This window comes from Apium graveolens, chromosome 3 (genome assembly GCF_009905375.1).
Source record: "Apium graveolens cultivar Ventura chromosome 3, ASM990537v1, whole genome shotgun sequence".
NCBI lineage: Eukaryota > Viridiplantae > Streptophyta > Magnoliopsida > Apiales > Apiaceae > Apium > Apium graveolens.
The window spans coordinates 94,157,961-94,169,765 of NC_133649.1; the positions used below are offsets into that span (position 1 = coordinate 94,157,961).

The 11,805-nt window shown below is 35.9% G+C and overlaps 2 protein-coding genes across 3 annotated transcripts; both read right to left on the bottom strand.

Annotated features, from left to right (window-relative positions):
* Positions 1–3,556: 3,556 nt before the first annotated feature.
* LOC141712612 (cation/H(+) antiporter 2-like) lies at positions 3,557–7,492 on the bottom strand. The gene is made up of 4 exons (XM_074515615.1): positions 6,972–7,492; positions 5,767–6,765; positions 4,620–5,539; positions 3,557–4,529 (listed from the first exon to the last, which is right to left on the bottom strand). Exons 1-4 carry the CDS (start codon positions 7,128–7,130, stop codon positions 4,235–4,237), a joined length of 2,373 nt encoding a protein of 790 aa, XP_074371716.1. The 5' UTR covers positions 7,131–7,492; the 3' UTR covers positions 3,557–4,234.
* A 114-nt stretch (positions 7,493–7,606) lies between these two features.
* Positions 7,607–10,722, bottom strand: LOC141712613 (uncharacterized). 2 transcript variants are annotated; one of them, XM_074515616.1, is made up of 8 exons: positions 10,504–10,722; positions 10,270–10,402; positions 9,631–9,734; positions 9,380–9,551; positions 9,049–9,189; positions 8,880–8,965; positions 8,680–8,712; positions 7,607–8,507 (listed from the first exon to the last, which is right to left on the bottom strand). In XM_074515616.1, exons 1-8 carry the CDS (start codon positions 10,596–10,598, stop codon positions 7,820–7,822), a joined length of 1,452 nt encoding a protein of 483 aa, XP_074371717.1. In that variant the 5' UTR covers positions 10,599–10,722; the 3' UTR covers positions 7,607–7,819. The 2 variants fall into 2 exon arrangements, with proteins under 2 accessions (XP_074371717.1, XP_074371718.1); XM_074515617.1 differs by lacking the exon at positions 8,680–8,712.
* Between the last annotated feature and the right edge of the window lie 1,083 nt (positions 10,723–11,805).

An 11,805-nucleotide genomic window follows, 5' to 3' on the forward strand; every position in this document is an offset into this window, starting at 1 on the left:
AGTCTACTTCAATGTTCACTGAAAGTCAATACCAGCAACTTCTGAATCTACTTCAACAGACTCAGGGAAAAACACCTGCTATCTCTAATGTTACATGGATGAATACTGATAAGTCTGAATCAAACTGTGCAGGTACACTTCAATGCATTGTTCCTGCTTGTCAAGCCAATAGTGTTCAGTTTAATAGTTTTGCACATACTTGGATTCTAGACTCTGGTGCTACACACCATATAACTCCTCATAAAAATCTATTAGTCAATATACAGCATGTTGAGTCTGAATTGCTTCTTCCAAATGGTCACAGATCTTGTGTTACTCAAACTGGACATGTAATTCTTAATTCAGAAATTATTCTGAAAGAAGTATTATATGTTCCAGATTTTCAATGCAATTTGTTATCAATACCTAAACTCACAGCAGATAATGCTTGCATTATTTCTTTTTCTTCTTCAAAATGTCTGTTTCAGGACCCTATTGTTCAGAAGAAGACAGAGATTGGTGAATTAGATGCAGGCCTGTACAAACTTCATACAAATCATCTCATTCCTTATGCTAATGTGTGTAATGTCTCAAGTAATCAGTGGCACATAAGATTAGGGCATCCTTCATTGTCTGTTCTTAAAAAAATCCCAGAATTAGGAGTTCATGATAATGCTGATTGTTGTGATGTTTGTCAATTCTCAAAACAAACTAGAATTCCTTTTCCAGACAAACAGTCTTCTGTTAGTGAGTGCTTTGATATTGTTCACTGTGATGTTTGGGGGCCATACAGATATAACACTCATGGCAAATGTAATTATTTTCTCACTATTGCAGATGAATTCTCAAGGTGTACTTGGCTATATCTTTTGTCTGATAAATCTCAAGTGACTTTTTTGCTTCTGTCTTTTATGTCTTATGTATCAGATCAGTTCAAAAATACTATTAAGACAATAAGAACTGATAATGGTACAGAATTTGTTAATTCCATTCTTACAACAAAAATGCAAGAGTTAGGTATCATTCATCAAACTACTTGTGTTTACAGTCCTCAGCAAAATAGTATTGCTGAGAGAAAGCATCGGAACTTGCTCAATATTGCTAGATCTCTTAAATTTCAATCAAATGTTCCTATTACCATGTGGGGGGATTGTGTCTTGACAGCTGCTCATCTTATAAATCTTCTTCCTACTATTCATTTGAATAACAAATCCCCATATGAAATTCTGTTTTTAAAAAAACTAGACTATTCAAGTCTCAAAAAACTTTGGATGTTTGTGTTACATCGGTAATTTTCATACTGATGGTGATAAGTTTGCTCCCAAAGCACTCAAATGCCTATTTGTTGGTTACCCTTTCAATAAAAAAAGGATATAAGGTGGTTGATCTTGATACTAAGAAATGCTATGTTACCAGAGATATAGTCTTTAAAGAGGATATTTATCCATTTAAAGACAAATCTCCTCCTATTCCTGATACATCTACTGATAACTTGATGTTTCCAGCATCTCATTTGCAACATGACACTGATAATTCTGTTGTTCATTTTCCTGATCATGCTACTAATCATGATACTAACAATACAACTACTTCTGTCATTCGACTAGTAAGAAACAAAACTCTTCCTGTCAAACTAAGAGATTTTACAGGTATGCCAAGGCATCTAATTCCACACTCTGCAACTTTTATAACTGATCAGGTAAACACTGTTTCTTGTTCTTATTCGATTCAAAACTACATATCTTATGACAATGTGTCATCATCATACTCCAAATTTTTAGCTGTTACTGTTCAGTCATCTATACCATACACCTATAAGCAAGCTTCTACTGATCACAACTGGTTGCAAGCTATGAAAATTGAGCTGAATGCACCAGAGAGTAACAACACCTGGGAAATTGTTCCTAAACCACAAAATCAACATATAGTAGATTGCAAATGGTTGTTCAAAATCAAATACAAGCCAGATGGGGGTATTGAAAGGTACAAAGTAAGATTAGTGGCCAAAGGCTTCACTCAGACTTATGGATTGGATTATTTTGAAACTTATGCACCAGTTGCTAAAATGACTACTGTCAGATTACTTATTGTTGTTGCAGCTACTAAAGATTGGCCAATTTCTCAATTGGACATTACAAATGCCTTCTTACATGGTGATTTGAATGAAACTGTATATATGAGACTTCCACCTGGATATCTTCAATTGTCCACCTGTGTTGATCTTACTGGCATCACAGATCCTTCTACTGTTGTTTGTAAACTCAAAAAGTCTTTGTATGGTTTTAAACAAGCTCCAAGGTGTTGGTTCACTAAATCTTCCAAGGCTTTAATAGAGTATGGCTGTAGTCAGTCACATTCTGACAACAGCTTGTTCACATTGACATCCAACAATCAATTTTTGGCAGTCTTAGTCTATGTGGATGACATCCTGATAACAGGCTCTTCCAAGTCTCTTATGCAGCAAGTTATTGAATTTTTGGCTACAAAGTTCAAAGTTAAAGATTTGGGATCCCTTAAATACTTCCTTGGCATTGAGGTTGCCAGGTCTTCAGCTGGAATCTACTTACATCAAAGTAAGTATACTCTTGACATACTCAAGGATACTGGCTTACTAGCTGCTAAACCATCCAAGATTCCTATTGAGCAAAATCATAATCTCCAAGATAATGTCAGTCCTCTTTTACCTGATTCCAGTGCCTCTTCCTATAGAAGAATTGTGGGATGATTACTATATCTTACAGTCACCAGGCCTGATATCTGTTACTCTGTCCAAGTGTTATCACAATTTATAACAACTCCTAGGTCTGATCATTTACGAGCTGCTCATAAGGTTGTTAGATATCTCAAAAATGCTCCTGGTCAAGGTATTTTAATGTCCTCTCATAATCCAATGTCTCTATCTACTTACTGTGATTCAGATTGGGCAGGTGATAAAACTTCTAGACATTCTCTTACTGGCTACTGTGTTAAGTTTGACAATTCTTTAATTTCCTGGAAGTGCAAGAAACAACACACTATTTCCAGGTCATCAGCTGAAGTTGAGTACAGAAGTATGGCAAATACTTGCTGTGAACTGACTTGGTTGTTGAATTTGTTTAAAGCTTTCCAAATCCAGTCTCTTACTCCTGTTACTCTTTATTGTGACAATAAGTCAGCCATTTATATTGCTTCCAACTCAGTTTTTCATGAAAGAACAAAACACATTGAGTTAGATTGTCATTTGGTTAGAGAGAAGTTACAACTGGGCATGATTCAACCAATCTACATCAGCACTTCTTTACAACCTGCAGATATTTTTACAAAGGCATTATCTTCTACTCAGCTGTTTTTCTTTAACTCCAAGTTAGGAGTTTGTAATCTGTTTTCTCCTCCTAACTTGAGGGGGGATGTTAATCATATAGACAAAGAGTAAGAGTCAAAGTTGCAGTCAGACACAACAAAAGAAATAAATTCTGATATGCTAAAGTCTGATATGGTAAAGTCTGATATGCTAAATTCTGATATGCCAACTCAGGTCCAGCACAACACAGCTCAGCAAAAGTTAGTTACAGATTAGTGGCTCACAATGAGTCTTGTGTCAGATATATAAGTCAGTCAAAGAGAGAGAGAGAAAACGATAAGCGTTGTAAAAATAATTTGTTCCTTACTAAATAATATCTTCTTCTTCTTCATGATTGCTGTATGTTTCATTTCTACATCTTAAACTCCATTAATGGAGTTGCATTTACGAAGTGACAGGAAGCACACTTTGTTTTTGTTTTTAAGCAGTAGCCAGAGATTAAAGGAACACTCCCGTATGGACAGAGGGTTCCGTATATCAGCATACCCTATGAGAAGATGAAGCTGAAATTCTTATCGACTGCCAACTTGATAAGGTTATACATCTGTTTTCACGATAATCTTTCCGGATATGTAATATACAAGTTTTATCTTCTTGGATTGCAAGCAGTATTTCCTAACCCTTTATAATCCTTCACAATCTCCCAACAATACTCTACACATGCTAATTCTCTAGCCATATATACACATGCTAACACTCTAGGTATACACATATGTTCCTAGAATAAACAAATTCTTGCCCATGAATATTCACTAAAATGTTGAGCTGGCAAGCCTGCCATTGTCTAGGCTCATGGACAATGAACTTCACTTTCAATCATTCAACTTTCTCCACATCCACATGTCTTCTTCATAACAGATACATGAGATGAGCTCTGCCAGATTCTGATGTTTCTTGCAAACTACATACACCCCATCATTCATCACTATCAACATAAGTGTCATCGTCGTCTTTGCAACTATGCTGTTGAACTACTAAAACTGAACCACTTTCATCAAATTCTGACGAAGCCAATAAATCCCCTACTGTGCCAAGCTCCGGGCATTCTTCCCAGTCGTTCAATCCTGTTGTTATTGTGGTTTGTCGTCTTCCACCCCTTCCGACTATGAACATCGTGTACATGTCCAAGATGTCCTTTAGATATGAACATGTTTCTGCCCCGTTATCTACATGCTTTTCTATATAGCCCACGCGCCCTGATGTCACATACCTGATAATCAGTAGCCAAAGTACCATAAGTGAGATAAATGCTGGTTCAGCTTCTTTACAAAATATATGATGTATTTCTCGAATGACATACCTGTTGTACAACTCTGATAAGACAGTGTTATCTATCTCATTCTCTCTCTCATCATCTGATATGGCCATTAGAACATCATCTTCCTTCTGGGCAACATTTACCTCCACATTTTGGTCCTTTGATGCTGCGGCAGAATGAAATCGAATGACTGTAAGATTTATATGACGATGTGAGCCCATACGTGTGCTAAATCCCAATGCTTCACGATCATCAGGTCCCCCAAAAAACAGAGTTACAACATTTTGCAACGATTCAGAGCCGGAAGCCTTCAGAGCTCCAGCTGTAAGTCCTCGGTCTACAAGTATGGCAACTGAGCATCGAGCATGCCGAAGAAGTTTCTGATTAGTAGTTCGTATGCCCACTTTGTCACTCTCCAGTTTTCCATCTATTCTCTGGTGCTTATGGAAAGGAAGGATTATGATAGATGCTCGTACTTTCTCAGCAAAGTCGCATACATCTTCATACATGGATGTAAAGGGTGCTACTGTTTTAACTTGATGAATCATGACGCCTGTTTCTGCAATAAAGTCATCAACAGCTTCATTGATCTCCACCACGTCATTGCCACCATAGCCTTCATCTATAAACTCTTCATCTTCATCCCGGGGATGCTTCTTCTTCTTATTCTTGATCTTCTTGGGAAGCTCAATCAAGTGCATCAAGTAAGGAGTAATAGGAATGTTATCAGAACCTCTTGAAGTTGCAATAAGCCCAACCATGGTCGATACAGGGCGAGGACTATGCACACAGGCCAGGATTCGTAGCTCACTAGCTGGATCCTGCGATTCTAAAGCTACATGTTTGTAGCCAAGAGTGTCACTTTCTCTTCCCACCAAGAAAGCTATCAATGGCCCTGATATGAGACAACTAATCACTACAGAGCATATCATCAAACTGAAGAATGTTTGACTGGTAACCATCTGTACTAATCCACAAAAAGGAAGAAAAAAGAAAAAGAGAAGTGATCTTTTTAGCCCCTCGTCTTAGCAAAATATTAAATTTAAAACATGAAAAACAAGATTAAAAAGGGAATAATTACTCTAAACATGCAAGTAACATTGATTATAATATTTCAGGAATATACAGAATGAATATACAAGGCATAGCTCAAAGTATGCCAATTTGAAAAGTCGAAAGTAGGACTTACTGCATTCTGTTGGCCTGCTGTCAAAGCTACTATATCGGCATGGCATTTCAAATTCAGTAGAAAAGCAAGTAGAACACCCTCATTCAAGGGAGTCTTCACAAAATGGCAAGCAGCAAGGGTTCCTGCAATCTTCCCACCAATGCTCAACATGATGACAAGGACGATAATTCCAATCCTCCAGATATGTTTGTAGACTACGGATAAATCTGCTTTAAACCCCGAGTACCCAAAGTAAATTGGGAATATGAAGTTGTGAATTATGTATGTTAGTTTTATCAACAATGTCCGCATTGTTTTTCCACCCCTGGGAAAGAATAAGCCAAAAAAGAAGCAAGCATATATGCTGCTATATCCAATCGACTCAATCCCCATTGCACCGCCAAATATAAATACCAGTATAATACAAACTTCAATGTTCGACAGGTACTTTTTGTTTCTGTTTCTCCGGTTCATAAGCTTTGTAAGGTATAAATTGGACACTACTACTGTCACAATGATAATCGATGCAATGAAACCATCAGAAATCCACGTCTTAGTCTTCTCTTTTTTATGTCTGGATATTACGATCGAAAGACCCACAGCATACATGTCACCAATTAAAGAGGATGAAATGGCTAGTCTTCCGATATCTGTGGTGGCAAATCTCAATTCAGCAGCCAAACGAATTGCCAGTGGAGAGCCCGAGTTTGATAAAACCACTGCGATCATGGAGGTCATCAAGAAATGGCTCCCATCAGCCGAAGTTTCTTCAAATATAAAGCTGGTTATAACGACCGCAAAAATGGTACATGTCACACAACCACCCAAAGCTATAACAAATGCCCGTTTAAAGTTTCGTCTTAGATAAGGAGAATCAAACTCAAGACCAATCAGAAACATTATAAGAATTCTCGCATACATTGCCATTGTCTCGTAATAATCCGTAGCAAAAGCTTGAAAGAAGAACTTCTTTATACCTTCTATATTCGAAATCCCTGAGGGACCTAGAACAAACCCAGCCTGCAGTCAAAGGGAACAAGAGACACATATGCATAAGATACTGCATGCACATACTTAACAACTCCGATAATTATCAAAAAATCAACAACTCCGATCCTTCTTAAGATTTATGAAAATCAGCATGCATAAAATGCAAGTACACATATAAGATTGCACACACAAAGATACCAATGCATGTAATTCCGATAGTTTGATGACATACTTACGAGTATTTGAGCAATGGGACCAGGTATGAACTTGAGACCAAGTTGGAAGGCATGAGAAAGAACAAGAATGGCTCCCATCTGATACCCCATTGTGAGTATCGGATTGAAAAATTGATCCTGACTGCATCCCCTACCGAACACCTCATTGTCGTCCCCCATTTTTCTTCTCTCTAATTCTTCCTACCCTAATCCTCCTAATTATCGAAATTTCCAACTTTTGGCCAAAGGAGAAATCAATAACATGCTAAATAATCAACTTCTGATGGTGTCCATGATGAATTTTCTCAATATCAGAAACACCCCACCAGCAAGTAAATCGTCTCAAAGCTGATAATATTTACAGAATCAATCAAAGATGTTGAAGGTATAAAAAGATGCATGCAACATATACACTTATAATTTGATTATTTTTTTCATGTACGATAATTTCTGTTTTGTTGTTAAGAAAAAAAGAAGAAAAGTTGAGATGAAAGGCTACAGAGGAAAGTAGATAGACGAAAATTGTAACTCTAAAAAATTTTCTTCATGTTCTTTGTTTTTGGGACGGCGGGCCGTGCTTAACGGGTATAAATATGAAACTAGATGTTTATAAATAAATTACAAACACAAAAAAGGAAATAAAATGATAAGAAATATACAAATGTAAATCTCCAAGTAACCCCATATATTACAGTATCACATAGGAGTAGTATGGTTGATATTACAACAATAACATTGTACGAACTAAACATATACGTTTCAGGTTCTTTTTAAAGAGTTTAAAAACCATAAACAACCAAAAAAGTATGAGACTATATATAATACTAAGCACCTTCCTCCTTCGCAAGCAATTCAATTTTCTTTACATATTAAACTTTGGGATACTTGAGAGCATCGAATCGAGCAGCAAGTACATCATAATCTGGCAACTTGGGATGAACGCGATGGGTGGAGTTAACACGAGATGATGGTACATCTGGCGCAGGTCGATTTGGTGGTTGATTTTTGCCTCCTATGGGCTCTTCCCTCTCAAAATCATCCTCACAATCTGATTCATCGAATTTAATACCTGTATCTTTAGGCTGGACATTGTAGCTGTGCCTCCTCCGAGTCATTTTTTGATTTGTATTAACAGTACTTCTGTTTGAATGTCGATTGGTCTCAGCAGGATCTTCGACTTCGATTTCTTCATCATACTCTGATTCATCTTCCGAATACACGGATGGAGCAACATTGTAGCTATGTCTCCTATATGTGGTTTGATTGGGTAAATCCTTTGGCAGAAAATTTTGACAAACTTTAGAACTTGGGCTGTTCATGTCATTGTAAGGGGACATGTTCTTTCCGGAAATAGCATCTATTTCAGGGTAGGGGTTAAAACCATTTACATCACCATTTAAAATAGAGCCTTGGCTGTTCTGATAAGAGTCTCTGTTAGCCAAATAGGCAGCAGCTCCTGCAGCAGCAATCGCTTTCTTGGCAGACTCAGCAGCTGCTTCAGCAGCTGATGCTGTGTCTTCATATTGCATGGTATTCCTCCCTCCAATATCAGAATATCTACAGAAAACGCACAAGCATTAGACACCGACATCAGAATTCAGTGTGTATTTATTCTACTGAATATATACAGGAACAGCACAAGGGTATATTGAACATGAAAACAACTGTTCAGTATATAGCATATCCTCTATACAAGTTCTCAGGCAAAGTTTTTTAACAGATTTTTTACCTGGTTGTTGCTGTTGTTCCAATATCAGAATATCTACAGAAAAAAAAAAGCACAAGGGAGAAACACAGACACAAGACTCCAGTGTTAACTTATAATATCCAAAGAAAAAAGCATGAGAGTATTGAACATTTAAAAAGGTTCAGTGTCTAATAAATCCTCTATACAAGCATTTGGACGATGCCTTTCAGCAGCTTATTTACCTGGTTGTTGCTGTTGGTTCAGTAGATTGGTTTGCTATAGGCTTAATGGGTAAGCTGGTGGCGCTTACAAAAGTCTTTGGTCCGTCCTGCTTAAAAGAGCAACGGTGAGTAGCTAGATAAGAGGGATATCATATTTTATGAGTAGCTCATATGAACGAAAGCAACATACTATATGCTCTTCTGGGGGCTTAAGAAGCTCCATCTCAGATTCTGCTGTATCCCATTCAACCTGATACTCCTTGGCTATTTCCTTCATAACTTTCAATTTTACTTCACCAGAAGGTGTTTTAACAGAGAGCTTGTCAATAAGCTGTAAACAGAAAGTACAACACAATCCGCAGTTAGAAAGTTGTGTTTAAGATCGAAAATATATAAGATGTTCTAGATGAACATGAAGTGATAGCAATGCCAATGAAACTTCCAGAATAAATTCATACACTTATTAGACTGTAATGTGGAGACATAAATATCACATAGTAGAACTTGTTCAAGAAACTTACCATGCGATTTACACCACAGCTAGGTCGTAAATCAGTAGCCGCGGATACAAAATCTTTTCCATATTTCTTCTCGAAAATGTCTCGAATTGCCAATAATTCTGGAATATCAGAGCACCTAGGTGCTGCAAAAATCAAGCTTGATATTCCTTCTTTTAAATCTTGTGGGCATTCCCTGTAACAAAAAATTATCAGAAGTAAGCCAGTGAAAGAGTTCAACTTGGTCGTAAGATACATGCAATTTTAATTTTTACCTCTGCTTAGAAATGATAGAAAGTCTTGCCACAACCAGTTCGCAGAAGAGCTCAATAAACTCATTTGCAGCTAGGACGTTCTGTTCTCTAATTACATGTTCAACCTACATGCCAAAAAAGAATCATCAATATAGTTCTTTACATAAATGAAATCATAAAAAAAGATAATATTCGTTCTTTGCTCTGCCATTTTCCTTCCAACCATCTTTTTAAACAAAAATTCTACCAAAGCTAGGGAGTATTTTTGGTCACAACTACTCGTAATTCTCCCAATTGCCCTACTTCTGATTCTACAAAAGCTAATGATTGCTGCTCGTTGCAAAATCAATCACTGATAGATCTCTTAAAAGCTGCAAAGATGATTTCCAGTAACAGCAGCACCACATATGCTTCTAGTTTCTACCAAATTACTTAATCTAATGATTCAAATAATATGTCTTTGAACAACTAGCTTCTAGTTCAAAGAACGTTACTTGATTAAAAGTTAACGTGCAGTCTAATTATCTAAACCGAAAATTTCATCAACAATCGAGTAACAACCATAACTTCTCAATTTCTCATATATTTAATCCGGAATTTTATATTAACTTTTACGAAAATTATACCAGTCCGTAAATAATCGAGTAATGGAAATCGAACCCTAATACGAGCAGTAGCGTCCTGGCCAGACTGAAGAAGCAGCGCAATGTCTCTTCTCATCTGATTCACAACTACTTGTCTCTTGTTCCTTAGTAACTTTATTCTCGCCACCGCCATTTTGGTCATCGTTTTGCTGCATTTATTAATTGAATTAAAAAGAATAAATTAGGTTTACATATATTAAAGCTAAACAATACTAAAAACAGTGAGTGAGAATTATATAGAGATGTTTACCATTTAGAGGAATTGAAGGAGTTGCAGATGAGTGAGATTCCGAACTTGATAGCTTTCTTGCATCGCTTCGCAGCTTCATTGTTTCCTATCGTCATCTTTCCCTAATCTCTACCGAGAGAGAGAGAGAGAGAGAGGAAAAAGGAAAGAGGGGATTTTAACGGTCGGAAGATACGGAAAGCTTATTATTAGTAGTAGTAGTATTATTTGATATATTTACGGTAATATTTATCGATATCATTGGGTTCCTTAATGGGTCAATATAGCCGTTGAGAACCGTGCACCGTCCTCCTGTACACACTTTTGTCCTTTCACAAGAGCATCTCAAGTAACGGGTCCTCGTCAACTTTGTCTATTATATATATATTAATATTTTATTTTTACACAATTTTATATCAACTTGATAAAATTTTACTTTAATAATTAACAATCTTTAATTGTTACCTATGTGCTCGCTTAAATTAAATTATAAATGACTCATAAATTAAAAAATGCATTATTAATATAAACTTTTTACATTTGTATATATATTTTAACCATTTTAAGAAGTTGTCAAGTTTTGACAATCTTGGTAGACAACCTCTTGGTAACCATACAACTCCAATTGGTTGGCAATCAAGATGTCATGTCACCTAAGATTTGGCAAGTCTTTGGCAACCTATATCAGAGATGCTCAAATAACCTATAATTATTTTGTAGAACTAATATCTAGTTTATTTGAAATTAATGTATTAGTTTAGTAAAAAAAATTAAGTAAATATTAAAGAAAATGTTATATATTAATATTTTTATAATATTGAAATATTATAAAATGTGTATATTGAATAAAGGTTATATACAGATTTTTTACATGGAATTTTACAATATTGTGAATTAGTCAAAAGAATAAAAAAAATGAGTGAGTTATTAGAACTGGAGAGGATGAAAAATGGGGATGAGAGAAAATAAGTGGAGATTAATGAGTAAAAAATGTAGGATGAGAATTAATGAAGATAGAGAAGTAGAGTATATAAAAGAGAAGATTTTAAAACAATATAAAAAAGAGATTAAATGAGAAATTGATACATAAGCAAACATGATATCATAATAGAATAATAACATGACACGTCGACAAGGATGACATAGTTGTATTATGTTTTAGTACAGTGTAGATATCACATTTTACATTATATTATCTATCGATTTTTTTGACAACAAATATTTTAGGTAGATAAAAGTCTTATGCATATCACTATTTCTTCATCTGAGACATTGATGATACTGATGATTATACAGTGCATGATCAAAATTATTTATATTAAAAGT

Excerpts from the sequence above, each read along its gene's own strand:
- LOC141712612 (XM_074515615.1), bottom strand. The coding sequence starts at position 7,130 with ATGGGGGACGACAATGAGGTGTTCGGTAGGGGATGCAGTCAGGATCAA. Across the intron at positions 5,540-5,766 it reads CAGCAGGCCAACAGAATGCA|ATGGTTACCAGTCAAACATT; the intron begins GTAAGTCCTACT and ends GGATTAGTACAG. Across the intron at positions 4,530-4,619 it reads TTATCAGAGTTGTACAACAG|GTATGTGACATCAGGGCGCG; the intron begins GTATGTCATTCG and ends ACTGATTATCAG.
- LOC141712613 (XM_074515616.1), bottom strand. The coding sequence starts at position 10,598 with ATGACGATAGGAAACAATGAAGCTGCGAAGCGATGCAAGAAAGCTATC. Across the intron at positions 9,735-10,269 it reads ACGCTACTGCTCGTATTAGG|GTTGAACATGTAATTAGAGA; the intron begins GTTCGATTTCCA and ends TTTGGCATGTAG. Across the intron at positions 8,966-9,048 it reads AGCCCCCAGAAGAGCATATA|GACGGACCAAAGACTTTTGT; the intron begins GTATGTTGCTTT and ends TCTTTTAAGCAG.